The 22,944-nt window shown below is 39.1% G+C and overlaps 1 protein-coding gene across 11 annotated transcripts in view; it reads left to right on the top strand.

Annotated features, from left to right (window-relative positions):
- Kiaa0825 (KIAA0825 homolog) overlaps nt 1-22,944 on the top strand; it is a 561,100-nt gene that overhangs the window by 241,514 nt on the left and 296,642 nt on the right. For all 11 annotated transcript variants that reach the window (NM_001419450.2, NM_001446612.1, XM_087617477.1 and 8 more), the window contains 3 exons: nt 4,139-4,295; nt 7,378-7,536; nt 9,228-9,322. In NM_001419450.2, the coding sequence (NP_001406379.1) occupies nt 4,139-4,295; nt 7,378-7,536; nt 9,228-9,322 (411 nt within the window). The remainder of the gene's footprint in view (nt 1-4,138; nt 4,296-7,377; nt 7,537-9,227; nt 9,323-22,944) is intronic.

A 22,944-nucleotide genomic window follows, 5' to 3' on the forward strand; every position in this document is an offset into this window, starting at 1 on the left:
GTAAACACTGGACTGCTACATGTTCCTTGTAAAACCTCAACCTCACTGGTACTCAGGAACACTATCCTGATTTAGGTTCCCATCTTAAGGTTTCTGATTAAAAGGGTGTATCGCAACTCAGCGGAATTTACTTTCACTTCTTTTCAGTGTGCATAGCTGGAGGCATTTTGTAAATGGAGTGGGCACAGATTGAATTAAGAAAGAATTAATGGATATAAAAGGCTTTTTATTGCTTTCTGTGTACCTGATTGTCAAAAAGGTACACATTTTTCATCTGGTAATGTAAGACTCCCAGAGGGCAACTGGGGCATATCACTCACAAGCTATAAACACACCCAGCTGTTTCAGTAGTGAAATGTCAGCTTTCTCATAGGTTTGTCACCAGCAGCTAAGTGATTTGTGGCACTGCAAAGATTTTTAAGGGTCCCCAGTGAATTCAAATATGTGCGTGTAGAGTTCTCCTGTGTTGAGGTTAGTCTGTAGGTATAAAGCTGCATGGCACTGGTAAGAAGATTCTGGTTCAAGTGTTCTGTGCATTACCAAATCAGCTCATTGTTCGGATACCCATGCACACTGTCCAGCTAGCTATTAAAGGTGCTATGTGGCTAGCAGACACTTGTGTAACTTTCTGCCGCAGTCAGAAAGTCACCTGAAATATGATTACCTGTAATCATGTAAATGGCAGAGATGAGACTTGAGAAGCAGACGAGCAGATAAGTAGGCATTCCTTGTAAATGGGTCGTTTTATGTCTCTCCCAAAATTTCAGTTTCAAGAATGACACCATGCTGGCAGATCTGTTTTGACTAAGGAAATTAACAAAGTGGTCAGCATCCAATTGAGGACTCACATGCTTCTTTTATTTATAAAATCTTGTTGAAATACATCTTGTGTTGCCACGTGTGGTAGTTTATACTCTGGAGGCAGACTTGCTCTACATAATGTGACACCATCTCAAAAAGAAACACAAACAAACAAAAAAGTTCAACAAAACAAAAAAGTCAGTGACAAAAATATATCACATTCACTTATTAGCAGAATGGTAGCCAGTATATGTTGCTTGTCAATCTTAACCCATGTCAATAGGTTGAGTATGGAGAAGCCCTGGTTTCCCTAATGTAGTCATACAGAAAACTAGACAATTTCTTTTGGTATGTGAATGGGAAGGAATAATAATAGAAGTCAGGGAAAATCCTTAGTAACATTGACAGTGAGTGACCTTCTTCATCTTTATATTTGCATCCAATATCAGATTACTGGGTTGAAGCCAATGACTAAAAGATTAAGGTCAAAGGTGGCAATGAATATGAAGAAAAAGAAGGCTAAACCCAGCAGATCTGGTTATGCTTACAAAGTAAAACTTATGGTTTTGCTGGTTAAGAACTTCTAGGAATGAGGTCTATTTAAAGTAACACTTCTGGTCATTCCTAAATTATTCTTTTTCCCCTCAAAGGGTAATTCTCAGGCTCTAAAAGGAACACCCACACATTTAGTATCTCCTGCAGTAGGATGTCAACTGGGTAATTGATTAGGTAGCAGTCAGAAGTGCAGTTAGCTGTTTCTTACAACATGCAGCAAAAATGAGGATTTGCTGATTTCCAAAATATTTTCTAGCCCTCGAGGATTCTGAAAAGCTGGATAACTAGCACAACATCCTGTCTTTCTAAGTTTCATAAATGGTATTAATATTAAAAATACAGACTTAAAGTTATTTGTCACATGTATTTGAAATAGATGGACTAACTGCAGATAGCAAATTCACTGAACTTGCATGCAACAGATTTCTTCTTCACCTTGATTTAGATTGATTATCAGCAGTGTGTGTCTTTATCTTCTCATAAACTAATCTCCGAGATCTCCACTCTGAGGAAAATGTATAAATGCAATCCAAATTGGTGTGTCTGCCTGCAACAGTCCACAGTTGCCTTAGCTTTACTACGGGTTTTTTCTTTAAAATAAAAAACTGTATGCCACAACTTAAATTAAAATATTTTTCTGTTAAATTACTCAAAAAGATTATCTTGGAATAGGCAGTATCATTTAATTATGCTTTTCCCATTTGCATCCAGATTTAGCTTTGGTTTTATGAAACTAAGTGCAGTCTGAGGGAAGGCAGCTGTAAGGTTCCCTGCCCTACACACTGCCTGAAAGCATAGATATTCATTAAAACAACCTTCACTTTATAGTAACTCCAAGCTGTAAACAGGCAACTTAGAATCTGAAGAACACAGCCACAAAAGTAAAGAAATATCTGCCTTTGCAAAGTAATTTGTCGAGTTGAAGACTATTGTTTTTCATCATGGTGACCCTGACTTGGCTGGCTGGGTGCATATACAGATTAAGATTAATGCAGTTATTCCTTGGCTAAGGTCTGCCTCTTTCAGGGCACATTCTCCCTAATGACATGATTGATAGGCAGTCCCAAAACCAGAGAGGAACTCATTAATCATAGCATTGACTGAATCCAATCATTTGCTTCACCTGCACAGTGACGGACAGGAAAGGATACACTTCAGGGGCTGACACTGAGATACTCCTTTGTCAGAGGGCGCCAACTTTTTCAATGTCATCCTCTGCAAAACCTGACAAGAAATTTTGCTTGAAACATGTATGCAGTTTCAAAATCATACGTGCAAATGTATCTCAATGTGACAATGTCTTTTAAAAATGTGCACTCGCTAATGAGCATTTCTAAGTCAGTAGAAGTCGCTTTATTTGCTATTTTCTTGAGCAAGACTTGTGTAGTCTTAAATTTCCTTTGTGTGTGTGAAAGAAAGGGGTGTTTTGAAGCTGCATGTGGAAGCAATATCAAAGTTAATGTCCAGCAGCTGGGTATCATTTGGAGTCTTCAGGTCAACAGCACTGACTCTTAGCAGAACTAATTTTATAATCATGGCAAAATCTCAGCAATGAACTGCAACACAGAGCTGATTACACCACAGTAAATTTCATTTATCCTGGGAAACAGTATAAAACCACGAACATGCCTACAAATGCTTAGATCACAAAGCCTGACACACTATAAGAGCATTTATTAGTAAGAAAGTCCATGTGGAGCACAACGTGAATGGCTGTCATATGTTTACACTAGCATGGTTGCATGTGTCTCACTTTTTGTCATTTCTTAATAATATGCAAATATTTCTCAAACTTGGAGAACTTCAAAAAGAAACACTTCATGTCTGTAAAATGTTTCCCCATTCCGGGTGGGATGATAGTAGAGCTTCAGGGGCGGGGTGGGGTGGATAATAACCAGAATAGTGATTTTCACTAAGTTTCTCTTATAAGAAATAAGTAAAAGAGGGTGTGTGTGTGTGTGTGTGTGTGTGTGTGTGTGTGTGTGTGTGTGTGTGTGTAGGCAGCAGTTAAGAGCTCCAATTGCCCTTCCAGAGGTCCTGAGTTCAATTCCCAGCAACTACGTGGTGGCTCACAACCATCTGCAATGAGATCTGATGCCCTCTTTTAGAGTGTCTGAAAATAAATAAATAAATCTTGAAGGTATCTGACAGAGCTCTAGGTTTTGTTTTGTTTTGTTTTTTAAATAAAGGCAACAGGTGTCAAAGGTCAATTTCAAATGATCAGTGGTCTGGGGTCCTGAAGCCTCCAGCCTCTAAACTGCACAGCACGCTCCCTGTTTCAGCACCTTCATTAGTCTTTACTGTGTTTAGCACCGGTGCAAAGAGGAACATACAAAAGATAGAATACTAAAATGTTGCTGCCAACAGTAATTCTTTTTGTCTTCAAAGAGAAAATGCAAATTATTTCTTACATGTTCTTAAAAAGAGATGTTTTGTTTACATCCAATGATTAGAGCAATTTCAACAACTACAGTAATGGGAAGCATTTTATAGATAGGAGTATAAATTCAACAAAGAGTTCTTGAAAGAACCAATTCAGAATTTAGAAATGCTTTCAGATAAAGAAAATATCCAATAAAAAATGTGAAAAAAATGCTTTCAGGTGCTTTGTTCCCAGGCCCCGTGTAGTGGAGCTGCAGTGGTTTCAGAAGGCTTGCCCACTTGAAAAGAGTAGTTATGGGTGCTCTGAAGACAAGATGCACACTTGTTCCGCACACTCGGTCGCTGATTCCCTGTCTTTACAATGCCTCTTCACTGATACACATTTGTCCTTTGTATTTAGTGCATCCATGCCGGTGGAGGGAAGCTCTGGCTCAGAAGGAGACGCTGTTCTTGAACTGACTGAGCAGAAAACAAACGCGATGGTCCTGGATCTCTGCCACAAACCAGGTGGCAGCAAGTACCTGCAGCAAATTTATCACATCATGCAACTCAATGAGGTAGGGAAACGGCCTTTTTACCGAGCAATTAGGTGTGTACTGGCCTGAGGCAGCGTCTGCTGGCAGCTAAGGGTTAGTCAAGGAGGAGATAATACTTCTTAAAGTCAATACTAAACTCAATATTGCATTATTAATAGAATCTATTTAGCCCTGGCTGTTCTGCATGTACAGAAAAAGGCTTCTTGAAACAATGTAGGTTTTATTTGTATGATTTAAACAATAACACGGCTCATAAACTCAGTTCATTCTGAAATATAGAGATGAGAGTTGTAGTTTGGGAATTGTGTGTTTGTGGCCCATTCAGCCGACAAATACCAGGTGAAGTCTGGTATTTGTAGAAATGGAAGATGTTTCTAAAGAGTTATTTCCTGGAAGCATCATTCTTGCTTGCTTGGTAAAGTTGTATGTAATACAAACAGCCTCAAGTAATCAAGAAAATATTAAGCTTAGAATTTTCTTCTTTTTCTCCTTCTTCCCTTCTTCCCTCCCTTACTCCCTCTCTCCCTCCCTCCCTCCCTTCCTTCCTTCCTCCCTTCCTTCCTTCCTCCCTTCCTTCCTTCCTTCCTTCCTTCCTCCTCCTCTTCCTCTACCCTCCTCCTCTTCTTCCTCCCCTTTTACTTCCTTTTTAAAACAGGGTCTTACTGTTTAGCCATTTAGCCTGGCTGGTCTGAAATCACAGAGTTCTCCTTGCCTTGGCCTTTAGAGTATTGGGATTGGCGTCATCACAATCTTTAAGGACAGAGTGTAAGAGAGTAAAGAAGTTTGATAAGACATTGTCCTCTAAGCATGTTAGAGGTGCACTCATAGATCTGAGCTGAGTGAGGCCAACAGCAGTAGAAGACCACGGTGGCTTCAACCCTACACAAAGAACTACAGGCAATTAAGCAATGCTGAGAGTGGGGGAAAATCTTCAGGGAAGTAGCAATGAAAATAATTTTATAGTTGGAGGTCCCCACAACAGGAGGGAGAGACTAATAGTAAATTTTGGTTTCAGCACTGCAAACATTGAAAATATTGCTTTAGACAGATTCTCTCGCTCAATCTGGAGCTAGCATCTTTCCTGTCTGCTGTCACCTCCATTTCCCTAGAGACCCCATTGCTATGGGAGAAGGGCATGAGCCCATGCTTGGTTTTTTTGGATAGGTACTGGCTTCTGAATTCAGCCTCTTGTTTTCTGTGTAGCGGGTGTTCTTGCCCACTGTGCCACCTCTACAGACCCAATACACCATTGGTGTGTTATTGTCATATGTGTGCCTATATGGGATACGTGTGCAGGAGGAAGTCATAGGGGGCCTTTGTGGAATCTTTTCTCTCCTTTCACTTTTCTGTGCATTCCAGAGATCAAATTCAGATTACTGGTTGTATAGCAAGCACTTTTATTAAATGACCCATGTAGCTGCCCAAGAAACTGATTTTTAAGGAATACTGATGACTATTAATATAGCACAGAAAACACAGGAGAAAGCATTAGTCAGAACTGACAGAAAATTTGGTTTTTTTTTTTTTTAGAGAGTAGAAGCAGGAAAGTCTAAATATAGCTATAGCAATGGAAATGAGTTCAGAAAAAGTCTTAGTAGCCAAAGCAAATCATTCTTTTCCAATGAGAATTTTATTCCTTAAAAATAAACTTAAGTTATGATGGAGAAACTTTTTGTTTCTGCTATATATACCATAGTTGTAAAATTATTCTTTCATGGATTTCTCATTGCCTACTCCTGTTTAATAAGAATCTGTGTGTCATTACAAAACTGATCTATCCAATGAGATGCTGCATAATAAGAAAGCTTAAGAAATCACTATTATTGATAACTAGAGTACTACTTTATTTAGATGTTCAGCATTTTAGGATCTGAAATGTGCATTTCATAATGGACATTTTGTGCATTCATGAAAGGATAGGGACGTGCACATATACACATACACACACACACACACACACACACACACACACACACACACACACACACTGAAGCACGGTGAGCCAAGACTAGATCTTAGATCTATGGCTTCTTGTCATATGTCTGCAGCTTACTGCATGAGCTCCCAGGCCTAGCCTCTGGCTTTCAGAGGCTAACACTGAGTATAGTGTTGGGCCAGAATATTTCAAACTTTCAACCGCTTTCCCAGCGCCAGAACTCCTGCTAGTGGATGAAATGCTAACCAGCTCCCAAGCGAGGCACTGCTGTCCCCTATGTGGCACACAGGGTAGCAAGCACTGTGGATGAGCCCTGCTCTCCTTTGCAGCTGTAACATTCCAAAATGTGTGCTAGCTGAAAAGCTGGCGAGGAAGAATGAACTATGGTATATTAAAAGTCAGGCAAACTTTTTTCATTTATTAAATGATTTTATTTAAAGCAAGCATTTATTAGACTGATGAAATGCTTCTATTAAATTTAATCTGTTGCCTTCAAGAAACAGTCCCACAAAACAGACTAGGGATATTCGCCTTCCTTATGTATGGGCAGAAATGAGCTTAATGCAAGAGACTGTTGTCTTGTTTTATTTTGTTTTGTTTTGTTCAAGACTACACCAGCACTTAGATGATTAGAATTACATATTTTGACTTTCTATTTTGCCTTCATAGTTTTCAGTCCACAGCATGGAAATTAAGTGCATAGGAGTTTGCATTATAAATAATCCCACACAGAAAGAGACTCCTTGCAGTAGCCTTGTAGGATGCTTACTGCAGAACTGAGCCCAGAGTAGGAAGCAGCTGTATTTAATGAATGCACAAGCAGTCTTTTCTGTGCACAGTCATGCACTGGAGTTACCCTTTGGTAACTGAACATTGTAACATGTGAAGTCAATGACAGAACAATGCCTGTTCAGAAGATCATGACATACTCAGTGCTCATTCATTGTGTGAGGATTTGTTAAATGTTAGGTGGAACTTGGTTTTGATAGTTTTTTTGTAATAGTGATATGTACTCTGGTACATATCTTCTGAGTGTGTGTTTTTCCTGAAGGGAGCAATATACTGTAATCTATATAACATGCTGGAAGGGTAAGCCAGAATATTGACCCTTTATTTTTAAAGAGAATGTACTTCTCACCAACCTGACCAGAGTGTCTATCCTTGAAGGAATATTTAAAAGAGCAACTGTTGGCTATGAATGGTTCAGAAGAAAAGCCATTCCCCATCCAACCTTTGAAGGAGGCCTTGAGAAATGGTGAATATCAGCCTCCTGCTTTTGACCCTTTCCACGTGCACAAGGTGTTCAGTGAAAGCATGCTGGATCAGGTATGTAGAAACTAAGGGTAAAATGTAACTTAAGTGTATGACTTCTGTGTGTCAGAAGTAAGAGGACACAATCTATATTTACATATACATAGTCTTACCTCATCCCCACTTTTTTTGCTTAAGAAGCAAAAATTCACATTTCTGTGGCCTATACAAAGCATTTTGACTTGTTTTACCTTATTTCTTGTTAAGCTGATTCATATGTTTGATCCATAAAATTTAACTGTTGCTGGGATACTGTGCGGTGGGTAGAGTCAGCATCTGTTCAGCTGTGTCTTCAGAAGGCCAGAAGAGCCAGGCAGCTTGTCGTCCTTCCCTCCCTCGAGAGTCTGATCCTCCCTTAGTACATATGTGTGCTCAATAGCTCTCTGCTTCTGTGGAGGAATCAGGTAAATGAGAAAGCACTTCAAATGAACTATAAAGCATTGAACCCCTAGTCTAAATGGCACGAGATAAATTTGCTCTTTATAACCTTAGATACATCCTCAAATTTAAAATGGATTTCCTAATGACTGTAAGGCAAAAACATTTAAAATAAGTCCAGCATAATACATACAGTTTATTTTTAAAAGTCAGGTTTTGTTGTTGTTTAGCTGTACACTTTAGTAATTTCATTAAAAAGATTGTTTCTACAAAACCCGTTTTGATAGACAACTTGAACTAGTAGTGTGGAGGAGAAGGATTGCTTGACCTAGAGCACTGATGAAAATAAGAATTAAAACTGCAGCCTAATTTGGCATGCAGAAATACTTTAACCATGCTGGTACACTCATCAATACTGTAGTAGAATAAGACCTTCAAATGCTGACAACCCGGGGCAAATTCTCCTGCGCTATGACAGGGTTGAAGTGCTCAATTTATCAGCACTGACAAGGGATAGCTCTGGTTAGATTTCAAAGATCATGCTCACGTCTTATTATCTAAACCATTTAATTTAACAGAGTATAAGCTTCTGTAAGACTTTTAAACCTAATGTATATAGTTTATTGACTGCTTTTTTATACTGCCCATTAAATATCTCTAAATAATTATTGTATCTCTTATATCTCTTACTTCATTTAAATAAAATACCATGATATTTCATGGTAACCAAGTTCTGAGTAATGAGATTACTTTTCACAGTAATTTTTCTTCTGACTCTGTTGTGAAATTATCTATTAATGAGAGACAAGAATCATGTATGTCCTTTAAACTTGGAAATCCTTATAATTTTCACTTTAAAACATTTTCTTAACAACAGCAACAAAGCCAATAGTGTCCCCCATTCTAATTAAGCCAGGACATAGTTTGAGGCTTGGAATTTAGCAAGTTCTCTTGTGTGGTCCACTAGAAAACAGACTGTGCCGCTGTGGCACATGTGACAAGAGAGTGAGCTACTGCTCCCTTCTCACAGACATCCTCCCAATAAAACTTGTGGGGCAAATACTGTTAACACTTGGAAAAATAATAAATGAAGAAATGAAATTGGTTTACATTTTTATAAGTAACGACTATATCCCCGAGTGGATTTACACATTACTTGCTGTCTTATTAGAGTAAAAACCTCCTTCTGTGGGCATAATTGATATTATCTGTTGAAGTCCTTGTTCTGAGCCCTCTCCTTCCTAGTTAGTGTATCACAGCTGGAGCTTTAACTTACTGATCATATTAATTCAGATTAATAACTAACCATAGTGTCTTCTCCTGATCAGGCAGCCACGGCGACATGGTACTGGGACTGGTCAAACTTGCTGCCAAATTACTTAGGACTGGATAAGATGACCTTCGGCCCACTACTCAAAAACAGGTGCTGGGACTGAGCTCTGCGGTGGGGCGTGCAGGATGCATGTCGGGTTTGAGAGAAGTAAAAACATTTTATTGGCAGGGTAATCTCTGCTTTTGTTTCTCCAGTTGCTCATCTTAAAGGACCTGACTGAGGTTATCGGTACATCTCCCAAGTTGTTTCCCATAATGAATAATGGCGAAATTAGTTGATTGTGTTAATTTTAAAAGTGTTTGACTTGGATATTGAGTAGTTAACTATTATAAGCACAAAAATTACTGAACAGAATGTCATTGTCAAGGTATATACTCCTATCTACACCAATTTCATAAATGCATGCAAAACTCCAGAGCAAACAATGAGTGCAGTCAAGGCACATGGAAGTGAGGTTGTCAAGACTGAGGTGTTACTTCTCATCCAGTTATTCTGACACTATCTTACTGTGTCTTTGCTTGCATTTAAACAAATACACACACACAAACACATGCTTTCATTGTTCATATGCCATCTTTAGGCATATAGATAAATATGAGAATCAATTTCTGCTTAACCGTTGTGATATGTCTCCATATATGCAAAAATATTAAATACCATTTCCTTAAATTCTTGACAAGAACATAGAAGTATTATATGATCCTTCAGAAATCTGAGAATGTATAAGAGAATATCTAAGAGGGATTGAAGTAGATTCCAAATGAGAGTTCATAAAAAAACAAACAAAGAACCAAACCAACAAAAAAATCGCCATTATATTTATTATGAGTAAAAGTTATACCACAGATATGATCACAACAGTATTCTAATATTTTGCCTATAAATTAAGATCACTCACCTATTAGGACAAAATTGCAGAAATTACTTGCTTCCTTTTGAAGGACAGAGCCTTTCCCCCAGCACATAGCCTGATGCCATTCACTTCTAGTGTTCTGTGGAAATACTCAGGTCCTGTCCCCAGGTTATATGGAAATGAGAAGTGGGTTTGTCAAAGAGTATACACATGGAGGGACCCATGGCTCCTGCTGCATATGTGTCTGGCATCATTGGCAGGGGAGGCCCTTGGTCTTGTGGAGACTGGGATGCCCCAACATAAGGCAATGCTAGGGAGGTGAGGCAGGAGTGGGTGGCTGGGTGGTTGGGTGGGTAGAGCAGCTTTCTCATAGAATCAGGGGGAGGAGGGCTGGGGTAGGAGGTTTGCAGAGGGGAAACCAGGAAGGAGGAAAACATTTGAAATGTAAATAAGTAAAATAACCAATAAAATAAATTAATTAATTCATTAATTAAAAAGAGAGAGAAAAGTGGGTTGTTGAAAGGAGACCAGGTCCCCTGTTGAACCAAATTACACGGTATGTGTACAATATTACATTTTTATTTATAAAAACATTTACAAAGATAAATTTTTCCCCCTCCTCTTTGGAGTTGTGAGTTTGTGCAGATTAACCATTATAATTTCCTAATTTTTCCTGTTAAGAATTTTTGCTTATAATCAACTAAATGATATTCTAGGTTCAGTACATCTTTCAAAATTTACTTTGTATATATACTTTGTGTAATATCTGAGTCTAAGGAATTTCTGTCTTAACAGAAATTTTACATTATTATCTGTATTTAATAAGTATATTGTTTAGTAATATATCAACTCCATCACTAGATATTAAAGTCTATTTCCCTGAGATATGTGCAAGAGGGAGTAAGAGAGAAAACCCTGCAAATTTACTCTGGAATAACAGGTCAGAACAATTCCCTTGAAAAAGACTCAAGAGTCTTTAAGAAAAGCAGCTAGAATCTCATGTTAGTGAGAACCTTGGGTTTTTAAAGAATAATGTGAAAAGCATTCTACTGAAAACTACGAGACACTGCAACAACAGTGAGCCTAGTTGATTCACCTGAGGATGGCGAGAAACTCCTAGAGTAGGATCAGCAGTTACTTCAGCTATTTTAAGAATCTTATTTATTAGTTTGGACTGATATTGAGGTAGTAAGGAATTGCTTTCTGTTATTTTTTTCCCTAAAACTCTTAAGCAATCTCTTTTGACTATCTGAAAATGGTGACTTTTAAAAAGTGTTTTGAGTTTTTTGATAGTGTTGATTATCTGAAAAGTATGTTGTTGAAAAATAGACTGCAGAACCACGAACTTTTGGACTGAGGGTTATGTTCATTGTCTACATGGTGATCCTGCTTGCTTTCACTGCAGTCTTAGTGCTAGGCAATGCCAAAAGGAAGACTCCAGAGCCGCTTGGCTATATATGCTCTGGTCTTTGCCAAATCACCAACTACACAAATGACAAATTCCCTTTCTGCTCCTTTTCTTGGTAGTAACATTGTACTGATTGTGCCTATGTGCATAAATAAGATTGTAAATATTGTCTACAGACATAATGCTATAAAACAAACTGAATTCAATATACACATAAAAACAATGTTTAGAAACACAGCACTCAACATGATTCCTTTCTAAGATGCCTTTGTGACCAGAACAGACAAACATGGGAAAGCAGGACTCCTGGGCTCCCAGGAGTCCATCTTTGCCTATGGATTTTGGTAGACATAAAATGAAATTATGTAGATACTCCATGGAGTTGACATGCCTAGAGTGTTAAAATATGTGTAAGTCAGGATACATTTGCAGAAAGGTGTCCAGTGACAGTTCTATCAGGTAAGAAAACTGGGGTGACAGGGACTACACTTACCATGAATGAGGCCCTATGTTTAATTCTTTCTAAAATAAATAAATATATACATATATAAATAAATAAACAGTTGTGAAATGAAGCTCCAAGACCAGTAAGTTTATGGTAATTTCAGGCCAAAATCAATAGTTCAGACTAGACAATGTAGCTACCAGGGACACATGGGTTTAGGAGACAACCAAGGAGAAAACCATCAAGAACCAAGAGGACAAGATAGCCATTAATGAGATAAGAAGGTCATACTGAATACTTAAGAGGTACTTTGAAAGTATTCAAGAGAAATGTTGGTGCCAGTCATATCTATATCTAGAATAATTTTGGCTTTTATTGCATAGGCTGGTTCTGTGCTGATGCCAAAGGCAGAATAAGGCTTAAAGTGGCCACCTTAGTCCTTGTTAGCAGGTGCCCTATGTCCTGTCAGCAGCGTCACATGGAAGGGGTTCTCTCTAATCCATGGTATTCCACAGGTTGCCTGCCTCAGGTAACTTGGATACTCTCTCTATGTTATTGGCCATGGTAAGGTTCCTTAGCACTCCACAAGAACACTACCATGCCATCTGGGGCAAATACTGCCTTCTGACAGTGACTACTCTTTCCTTACTGCCCACCTCAAAAGACCCTTTGTATCACCCTACATTCTGTTCTCGTGGTATTTCCTTAACTTGTTATACTCTAAAATCTAAATTCTTATTTATATTATTTCGATATTATGCTCTACAATAAAGCATAAGTCCTAAGAGATTAGCACTGCAGCTGCTTTGTTTCAATACTAACAGCAGTGCCGGACACATAGTGGGCTCTAGGCAGCACTGGCTCAACTAATAATTAATAAATGAAGACTAGGAACAAACAGGGAAATGTTGGCACCTGACAGGTGAGCACAAGATGAGCACTGCAATGTGATCCTATAGAAATAGCCATGTAAGTATATGGAATGTTCTCTGTCAAATGTCAAGTAAAAATAAAGAAACCAGCGCATATGTGTATTCAAAATTAGGATAGCAGTCAGGTTACTTACAGTCTTTCTGCTTTACTTTATTTTATTTTATTTGTGTGAAATTTGGCTCAGATTAAAAGGACAGGAAGCTTGTCTTTATTTTTAATTAATTGGCCCACTTTGAGCCATTACCCCATCAGCAACAAAGCCTGCCATTCACTCTCTGATTCATAAGTCTTTCGACATTTGAGTGAAAGGGTCTGTCTGTGAAATGACACTAAACATGGGAGATGAAAACTTTAAGGCAGAGGTAGCTGCCAACAGTAGCTAGTCTAGCTTTTGAAAATGAATGATGAGCGATTTATTGTCGGAGGCATTTGAATAAAAACAGAAGTATCTGAGGTCTCACGAAAGAGATCCTGAATGTGTATCAATGACATACGTGTCTCAACGTAGCAAGTTTTCCATCATAGAAAAAAAACTCCTTGGAGGTTCAGAAGCCCAATACATAGATGAGTTCTACACATTCCCCTTTAATGCTCTGGAGGAGTAAGTGCAGGGATTGTATTGGTCTTTTGAAATAATAAAGGTTCTTCTACCTGCTCCTTTCTCCCTTCATTCGCTCTCACTTTACAGGAGCATGGAATCCAGGCAGCTACATCTCTGGAGCATGCTGGGAAGGCACGCTCCGTTTCCTCCTCCATCACAGGGCTCCAGTTTGCCATTTGCTCCTGTTCGCCATGTCGGTTGGACAGATTCATGTTGCTTCTTCTCTCTTTACCTTATTTATTCAGAGGAGTTCCCCAAGAATTGTGTTGAAAAAATGTCTGTGAATATAGTACAGTGCTGTGCTAGTTTAACTGTCTAAATATACTGCATATGAATTTGGCTTCAAGTTGAGCAAACACAATTAAATATGATGGCAGGAACAGCCGAAGGGGTGGTAGTGGCAGATTTCTGGCTATCACTTTGGGGCCTTTCCAGGTGGACAATAACAATGCTTCTGAGAGGAAAGCGAGATTAGAAAACATGTTGAGAGAATTTTAATGACTGCTTCTGTTTCTTTCGGAGTTCTGGGACTTTTTAGATGGCTTATCTGATCCTGATTTAACTTTGGTACCTGGTATCTGTCTAGAAAATAGTCCATTTCCTCCAGGTTTTCCAGTTTTGTTGAATATGGTCTTTTGTAGTAGGATCTGATGATTTTTTAAATTTCCTTGGTTTCTGTTATTATGTCTCCCTTTTCATTTCTGATTTTGTTAATTTAGATATTGTCTCTCTGCCCTCTGGTTAGTCTGGCTAAGGGTTTATCTATATCGTTGATTCTTTGTATAGTTCTTTTTGCTTCTCTTTGGTTGACTTCAGCCCTGGGTTTTATTATTTCCTGCCGTCCACACTTAGGTGTTTTTGCTTCTTTTTGTTCCAGAGCTTTCAGGTGTGCTGTCAAGCTGCAAATGCATTCTCTCTCCAGTTTCTTTGTGTAGGCAGTCAGAATTATGAGTTTTCCTCTTAGCACAGCTTTCATTGTGTCCCATAAGTTTGGGTATGTTGTACCTTCATTTTCATTAAATTAATTGTTTCTTTATTGCTTCCTTGTCCAAGTTGTCATTGAGTAAAATGTTGTTCAACTTCCACGTGTATGTGGGTTTTCTGTTGTTTTTGTTGTTATTGAAGACCAGCCTTAGTCCATGGTGATCTGATAGGATGCATGGGATTATTTCAGTTTTATTGTATCTGTTGAGGCCTGTTTTGTGACCGATTATATGGTTAATTTTGGAGAATCTATCATGAGGTGCTGAGAAGAAAGTATATTTTTTTGTTTTAAGATGGAAAGTTCTATAGATATCAGTTAAGTCCATTTGGTTCATAACATGTTAGTTTACTGTGTCTCTGTTCAGTTTCTGTCTGCATGAGGAGAGTGGGGTGTTGAAGCCTCCACTGTTGTTGTGTGAGCTGCAGTGTGTGCTTTAGTGAGGCGTCTTTTATGAGTGTGCTTGCTTGCCACTGCATCTTGAGCATAGATATTCAGGACTGAGAGTTCGTCTTCATGGACTTTTCCTTTGATGAACATGAATTGTCCTTCCTTGTCTTTTTTGATAACTTTTGGTTGAAAGTTGATTTTATTCGATATTAGGATGGCTACTCCAGCTTATTTCTTAGAACCACTTGCTTGGAAAAATTTTTTCCCAGCATTTTACTCTGAGATAGTGTCTGTTTCTGTCACTAAGGTGTGTTTCCTGTATGTGGCAAAATGCTTGGTCGTCTTTACATATCCAGTCAGTTAGTCTGTCTTTTTATTGGAGGATTGGGTCCATTGATGTTGAGAGATATTAAGGAATACTGGTTGTTTTCTCCTGTTATTTTTGCTGTTAGAGGTGGAATTATGTTTGTTTGGCTCTCTTCTTTTAGGTTTGTTGCAAGATTACTTTCTTGTGTTTTCTGGGTGTAGTTTCCTTCCTTGTGTTGGAGTTTTCCAGCTCTTATCCTTTGTAGGGCTGGATTTGTGGAAAGATGTTGTGTAAATTTGGTTTTCTCATAGAACATCTTGGTTTCTCCATCTATGTTAATTGAGAGTTTTGTTGGATATAGTTGACAAGCTGGCACTTGTGTTCTCTTAGGGTCTGTATGAAATCTACTCTGAACCTTCTGGCTTTCATAGTCTCTAACTACAAATAAAGTTAAGACTCACTAGAGGAAAAAAAAAGAAAAGTCTGGTATAATTTTGATAGGTCTGCCTTTATATATTACTTGAGCTTTTTTCCTTACTGCTTTTAATATTCTTTCTATGTTTTGTGCATTTGGTGTTTTGACTATAATGTGACAGGAAGAATTTATTTTCTGCTCCAATCTATTTGAAGTTGTATAGGTTTCTTATATATTTATGGGCAGTGTTTTCTTTAAGTTAGGGAAGTTTTCTTCTATAATTTTATTGAAGATATTTACTGACCCTTTAATTTGGGAATGTTCATTCTCTTTTAAACTTATTTTCCTTACATTTGACCTTCTCACTGTGTCCTGGATTTCCTGGATGTTTCAGTTAAGATCTTTTTGTGTTTTGCATTTTCTTTGACTGTTCTGTCAATGTTTTCTATAGTATCTTCTGTCCCTGAGATTCTCTCTTTTGTCCCTTGCATTCTGTTGGTGATGCTTGCATCTGTGACTCATGCTCTTTTTTCTAGGTTTTTCATCTCCAGGATTTTCTCCCTTTGTGATGTCTTTATTGTTTCTATTTCCATTTTTAGATTCGGGGGGGGGGTGTTCAATTTCTTCACCTGTTTGGCTGTGTGTTCCTGTAATTCTTTTTTTTTTTTTTTTTATTAACTTGAGTATTTCTTATATAAATTTCGAGTGTTATTCCCTTTCCCGGTTTCCGGGCAAACATCCCCCTCCCCCCTCCCCTTCCTTATGGGTGTTCCCCTCCCAACCCTCCCCCCATTGCCGCCCTCCCCCCATAGACTAGTTCACTGGGGGTTCAGTCTTAGCAGGACCGAGGGCTTCCCCTTCCACTGGTGCTCTTACTAGGATATTCATTGCTACCTATGGGGTCAGAGTCCAGGGTCAGTCCATGTATAGTCTTTAGGTAGTGGCTTAGTCCCTGGAAGCTCTGGTTGCTTGGCATTGTTGTACTTTTGGGGTCTCGAGCCCCTTCAAGCTCTTCCACTTCTTTCTCTGATTCCTTCAATAGGGGACCTATTCTCAGTTCAGTGGTTTGCTGCTGGCATTCGCCTCTGTATTGGCTGTATTCTGGCTGTGTCTCTCAGGAGCGATCTACATCCGGCTCCTGTCGGTCTGCGCTTCTTTGCTTCATCCATCTTGTCTAATTGGGTGGCTGTATATGTATGGGCCACATGTGGGGCAGGCTCTGAATGGGTGTTCCTTCAGTCTCTGTTTTAATCTTTGCCTCTCCCTTCCCTGCCAGGGGTATTCTTTTTCCTCATTTAAAGAAGGAGTGAAGCATTCACATTTTGATCATCCGTCTTGAGTTTCGTTTGTTCTAGGGATCTAGGGTAATTCAAGCATTTGGGCTAATAGCCACTTATCAATGAGTGCAGACCATGTATGTCTTTCTGTGATTGGGTTAGCTCACTCAGGATGATATTTTCCAGTTCCAACCATTTGCCTACGAATTTCATAAACTCGTTGTTTTTGATAGCTGAGTAATATTCCATTGTGTAGATGTACCACATTTTCTGTATCCAATCCTCTGTTGAAGGGCATCTGGGTTCGTTCCAATTTCTGGCTATTATAAATAAGGCTGCGATGAACATAGTGGAGCACGTGTCTCTTTTATATGTTGAGGCATCTTTTGGGTATATGCCCAAGAGAGGTATAGCTGGATCCTCAGGCAGTTCAATGTCCAATTTTCTGAGGAACCTCCAGACTGATTTCCAGAATGGTTTTACCAGTCTGCAATCCCACCAACAATGGAGGAGTGTTCCTCTTTCTCCACATCCTCGCCAGCATCTGCTGTCACCTGAGTTTTTGATCTTAGCCATTCTGACTGGTGTGAGGTGGAATCTCAGGGTTGTTTTGATTTGCATTTCCCTTATGACTAAAGATGTTGAACATTTCTTTAGGTGTTTCTCAGCCATTCAGCATTCCTCAGCTGTGAATTCTTTGTTTAGCTCTGAACCCCATTTTTAATAGGGTTATTTGTTTCCCTGCGGTCTAACTTCTTGAGTTCTTTGTATATTTTGGATATAAGGCCTCTATCTGTTGTAGGATTGGTAAAGATCTTTTCCCTATCTGTTGGTTGCCGTTTTGTCCTAACCACAGTGTCCTTTGCCTTACAGAAGCTTTGCAGTTTTATGAGATCCCATTTGTCGATTCTTGATCTTAGAGCATAAGCCATTGGTGTTTTGTTCAGGAAATTTTTTCCAGTGCCCATGTGTTCCAGATGCTTCCCTAGTTTTTCTTCTATTAGTTTGAGTGTGTCTGGTTTGATGTGGAGGTCCTTGATCCACTTGGACTTAAGCTTTGTACAGGGTGATAAGCATGGATCGATCTGCATTCTTCTACATGTTGCCCTCCAGTTGAACCAGCACCATTTGCTGAAAATGCTATCTTTTTTCCATTGGATGGTTTTGGCTCCTTTGTCAAAAATCAAGTGACCATAGGTGTGTGGGTTCATTTCTGGGTCTTCAATTCTATTCCATTGGTCTATCTGTCTGTCTCTGTACCAATACCATGCAGTTTTTATCACTATTGCTCTGTAATACTGCTTGAGTTCAGGGATAGTGATTCCCCCTGAAGTCCTTTTATTGTTGAGGATAGCTTTAGCTATCCTGGGTTTTTTGTTATTCCAGATGAATTTGCAAATTGTTCTGTCTAACTCTTTGAAGAATTGGATTGGTATTTTGATGGGGATTGCATTGAATCTGTAGATTGCTTTTGGTAAAATGGCCATTTTTACTATATTAATCCTGCCAATCCATGAGCATGGGAGATCTTTCCATCTTCTGAGGTCTTCTTCAATTTCTTTCCTCAGTGTCTTGAAGTTCTTATTGTACAGATCTTTTACTTGCTTGGTTAAAGTCACACTGAGGTACTTTATATTATTTGGGTCTATTATGAAGGGTGTCGTTTCCCTAATTTCTTTCTCGGCTTGTTTCTCTTTTGTATAGAGGAAGGCAACTGATTTATTTGAGTTAATTTTATACCCAGCCACTTTGCTGAAGTTGTTTATCAGCTTTAGTAGTTCTCTGGTGGAACTTTTGGCATCACTTAAATATACTATCATGTCATCTGCATATAGTGATATTTTGACCTCTTCTTTTCCGATCTGTATCCCCTTGATCTCCTTTTGTTGTCTGATTGCTCTGGCTAGAACTTCAAGAACTATATTGAATAAGTAGGGAGAGAGTGGGCAGCCTTGTCTAGTCCCTGATTTTAGTGGGATTGCTTCAAGTTTCTCTCCATTTAGTTTAATGTTAGCAACTGGTTTGCTGTATATGGCTTTTACTATGTTTAGGTATGGGCCTTGAATTCCTATTCTTTCCAGGACTTTTATCATGAAGGGGTGTTGACTTTTGTCAAATGCTTTCTCAGCATCTAATGAAATGATCATGTGGTTCTGTTCTTTCAGTTTGTTTATATAATGGATCACGTTGATGGTTTTCCGTATATTAAACCATCCCTGCATGCCTGGGATAAAGCCTACTTGATCATGGTGGATGATTGTTTTGATGTGCTCTTGAATTCGGTTTGCCAGAATTTTATTGAGTATTTTTGCGTCGATATTCATAAGGGAAATTGGTCTGAAGTTCTCTTTCTTTGTTGTGTCTTTGTGTGGTTTAGGTATAAGAGTAATTGTGGCTTCGTAGAAGGAATTCGGTAGGGCTCCATCTGTTTCAATTTTGTGGAATAGTTTGGATAATATTGGTATGAGGTCTTCTATGAAGGTTTGATAGAATTCTGCACTAAACCCGTCTGGACCTGGGCTCTTTTTGGTTGGGAGACCTTTAATGACTGCTTCTATTTCCTTAGGAGTTATGGGGTTGTTTAACTGGTTTATCTGTTCCTGATTTAACTTCGATAACTGGTATCTGTCTAGGAAATTGTCCATTTCCTGAAGATTTTCAAATTTTGTTGCATATAGGTTTTTATAGTAAGATCTGATGATTTTTTGAATTTCCTCTGAATCTGTAGTTATGTCTCCCTTTTCATTTCTGATTTTGTTAATTTGGACGCACTCTCTGTGTCCTCTCGTTAGTCTGGCTAAGGTTTTAATCTATCTTGTTGATTTTCTCAAAGCACCAACTTTTGGTTCTGTTGATTCTTTCTATGGTCCTTTTTGTTTCTACTTGGTTGATTTCAGCTCTGAGTTTGATTATTTCCTGCCTTCTACTCCTCCTGGGTGTATTTGCTTCTTTTTGTTCTAGAGCTTTTAGGTGTGCTGTCAAGCTGCTGACATATGCTCTTTCCTGTTTCTTTCTGCAGGCACTCAGCGCTATGAGTTTTCCTCTTAGCACAGCTTTCATTCTGTCCCATAAGTTTGAGTATGTTGTACCTTCATTTTCATTAAATTCTAAAAAGTTTTTAATTTCTTTCTTTATTTCTTCCTTGACCAGGTTATCATTGAGTAGAGCATTGTTCAATTTCCACGTATATGTGGGCATTCTTCCCTTATTGTTATTGAAGACCAGTTTTAGGCCGCGGTGGTCCGATAGCACGCATGGGATTATTTCTATCTTTCTGTACCTGTTGAGGCCCGTTTTTTGACCAATTATATGGTCAATTTTGGAGAAAGTACCATGAGGAGCTGAGAAGAAGGTATATCCTTTTGCTTTAGGATAGAATGTTCTATAAATATCCGTTAAGTCCATTTGGCTCATGACTTCTCTTAGTCTGTCGACATCACTGTTTAATTTCTGTTTCCATGATCTGTCCATTGATGAGAGTGGGGTGTTGAAATCTCCCACTTTATTGTGTGAGGTGCAATGTGTGTTTTGAGCTTTAGTAAGGTTTCTTTTACGTATGTAGGTGCCCTTGTATTTGGGGCATAGATATTTAGGATTGAGAGTTCATCTTGGTGGATTTTTCCTTTGATGAATATGAAGTGTCCTTCCTTATCTTTTTTGATGACTTTTAGTTGGAAATTGATTTTATTTGATATTAGAATGGCTACTCCAGCTTGCTTCTTCTGATCATTTGCTTGGAAAATTGTTTTCCAGCCTTTCACTCTGAGGTAGTGTCTGTCTTTGTCTCTGAGGTGTGTTTCCTGTAGGCAGCAGAATGCAGGGTCCTCATTGCGTATACAGTTTGTTAATCTATGTCTTTTTATTGGGGAGTTGAGGCCATTGATATTGAGAGATATTAAGGAATAGTGATTATTGTTTCCCTTTATATTCATATTTGGATGTGAGGTTATGTTTGTGTGCTTTCATTCTCTTTGTTTTGTTGCCAAGACGATTAGTTTCTTGCTTCTTCTAGGTTATAGCTTGCCTCCTTATGTTGGGCTTTACCATTTATTATCCTTTGTAGTGCTGGATTTGTAGAAAGATATTGTGTAAATTTGGTTTTGTCATGGAATATCTTGGTTTCTCCATCAATGTTAATTGAGAGTTTTGCTGGATACAGTAACCTGTGCTGGCATTTGTGTTCTCTTAGTGTCTGTATGACATCAGTCCAGGATCTTCTGGCCTTCATAGTTTCTGGCGAGAAGTCTGGTGTGATTCTGATAGGTCTCCCTTTATATGTACTTGACCTTTTTCCCTTACTGCTTTTAATATTCTTTCTTTATTTTGTGCGTTTGATGTTTTGACAATTATGTGACGGGAGGTGTTTCTTTTCTGGTCCAATCTATTTGGAGTTCTGTAGGCTTCTTGTATGTCTATGGGTATCTCTTTTTTTAGGTTAGGGAAGTTTTCTTCTATGATTTTGTTGAAGATATTTACTGGTCCTTTGAGCTGGGAGTCTTCACTCTCTTCTATACCTATTATCCTTAGGTTTGATCTCTCATTGAGTCCTGGATTTCCTGTATGTTTTGGACCAGTAGCTTTTTCTGCTTTACATTATCTTTGACAGTTGAGTCAATGATTTCTATGGAATCTTCTGCTCCTGAGATTCTCTCTTCCATCTCTTGTATTCTGTTGGTGAAGCTTGTATCTACAGCTCCTTGTCTCTTCTTTTGGTTTTCTATATCCAGGGTTGTTTCCATGTGTTCTTTCTTGATTGCTTCTATTTCCATTTTTAATTCCTTCAACTGTTTGATTGTGTTTTCCTGGAATTCTTTCAGGGATTTTTGCGATTCCTCTCTGTAGGCTTCTACTTGTTTATTAATGTTTTCCTGTGTTTCCCTAAGTGTGTTCATGTCTTTCTTGAAGTCCTCCAGCATCATGATCAAATATGATTTTGAAACTAGATCTTGCTTTTCTGGTGTGTTTGGATATTCCATGTTTGTTTTGGTGGGAGAATTGGGCTCTGATGATGGCATGTAGTCTTGGTTTCTGTTGCTTGGGTTCCTGCGCTTGCCTCTCGCCATCAGATTATCTCTAGTGTTACTTTGTTCTGCTATTTCTGACAGTGGCTAGACTGTCCTATAAGCCTGTGTGTCAGGAGTGCTGTAGACCTGTTTTCCTCTCTTTCAGTCAGTTATGGGGACAGAGTGTTCTGCTTTCGGGCGTGTAGTTTTTCCTCTCTACAGGTCTTCAGCTGTTCCTGTGGGCCTGTGTCTTGAGTTCACCAGGCAGCTTTCTTGCAGCAGAAAATTTGGTCTTACCTGTGGTCCCGAGGCTCAGGTTCGCTCGTGGGGTGCTGCCCAGGGGCTCTCTGCAGTGGCAGCAACCAGGAAGACCTGTGCCGCCCCTTCCGGGAGCTTCAGTGCACCAGGTTTCCAGATGGTCTTTGGCTTTTTCCTCTGGCGTCCGAGATGTGTGTGCAGGGAGCAGTCTCTTCTGGTTTCCCAGGCTTGTCTGCCTCTCTGAAGGTTTAGCTCTCCCTCCCACAAGATTTGGGTGCAGAGAACTGTTTATCTGGTCTGTTTCTTTCAGGTTCCGGCGGTGTCTCAGGCAGGTGTCCTGCCGCTCCTGGGCCCTCCCCCACAGGAGCCCAGAGGCCTTATACAGTTTCCTCTTGGGCCAGGGATGTGGGCAGGGGTGAGAAGTGTTGGTGGTCTCTTCCGCTCTGCAGCCTCAGGAGTGCCCACCTGACCAGGCGGTTGGGTCTCTCTCTCACCGGCTCCTGTAATTCTTTAAGGGATGTTTATATTTTCTCTTTAAGGCCTTCTACCTTACCTGTGCTGTCTGTTATTTCTTTTTTTTTTTCTTTATTAATTTGATTATTTCTTTTTTCTTTTTTTTAAAGTTTTTTTTTTAAAGATTTTTATTTATTTTACGTATATGAGTACACTGTAGAGTGAGTACACTGTAGCTCTTTTCAGACACACCAGAAGGTTTCAGATCCCATTACAGATGGTTGTGAGCAACCATGTGGTTGCTGGGAATTGAACTCAGGACCTCTGGAAGAGCAGTTGGAGCTCTTAACCACTGAGCCATCTCTCCAGCCCACTGAGTTTACATTT

Source organism: Rattus norvegicus, chromosome 2 (assembly GCF_021556685.1).
Source record: "Rattus norvegicus strain SHRSP/BbbUtx chromosome 2, alternate assembly SHRSP_T2T, whole genome shotgun sequence".
In the NCBI taxonomy this organism is placed as follows: domain Eukaryota; kingdom Metazoa; phylum Chordata; class Mammalia; order Rodentia; family Muridae; genus Rattus; species Rattus norvegicus.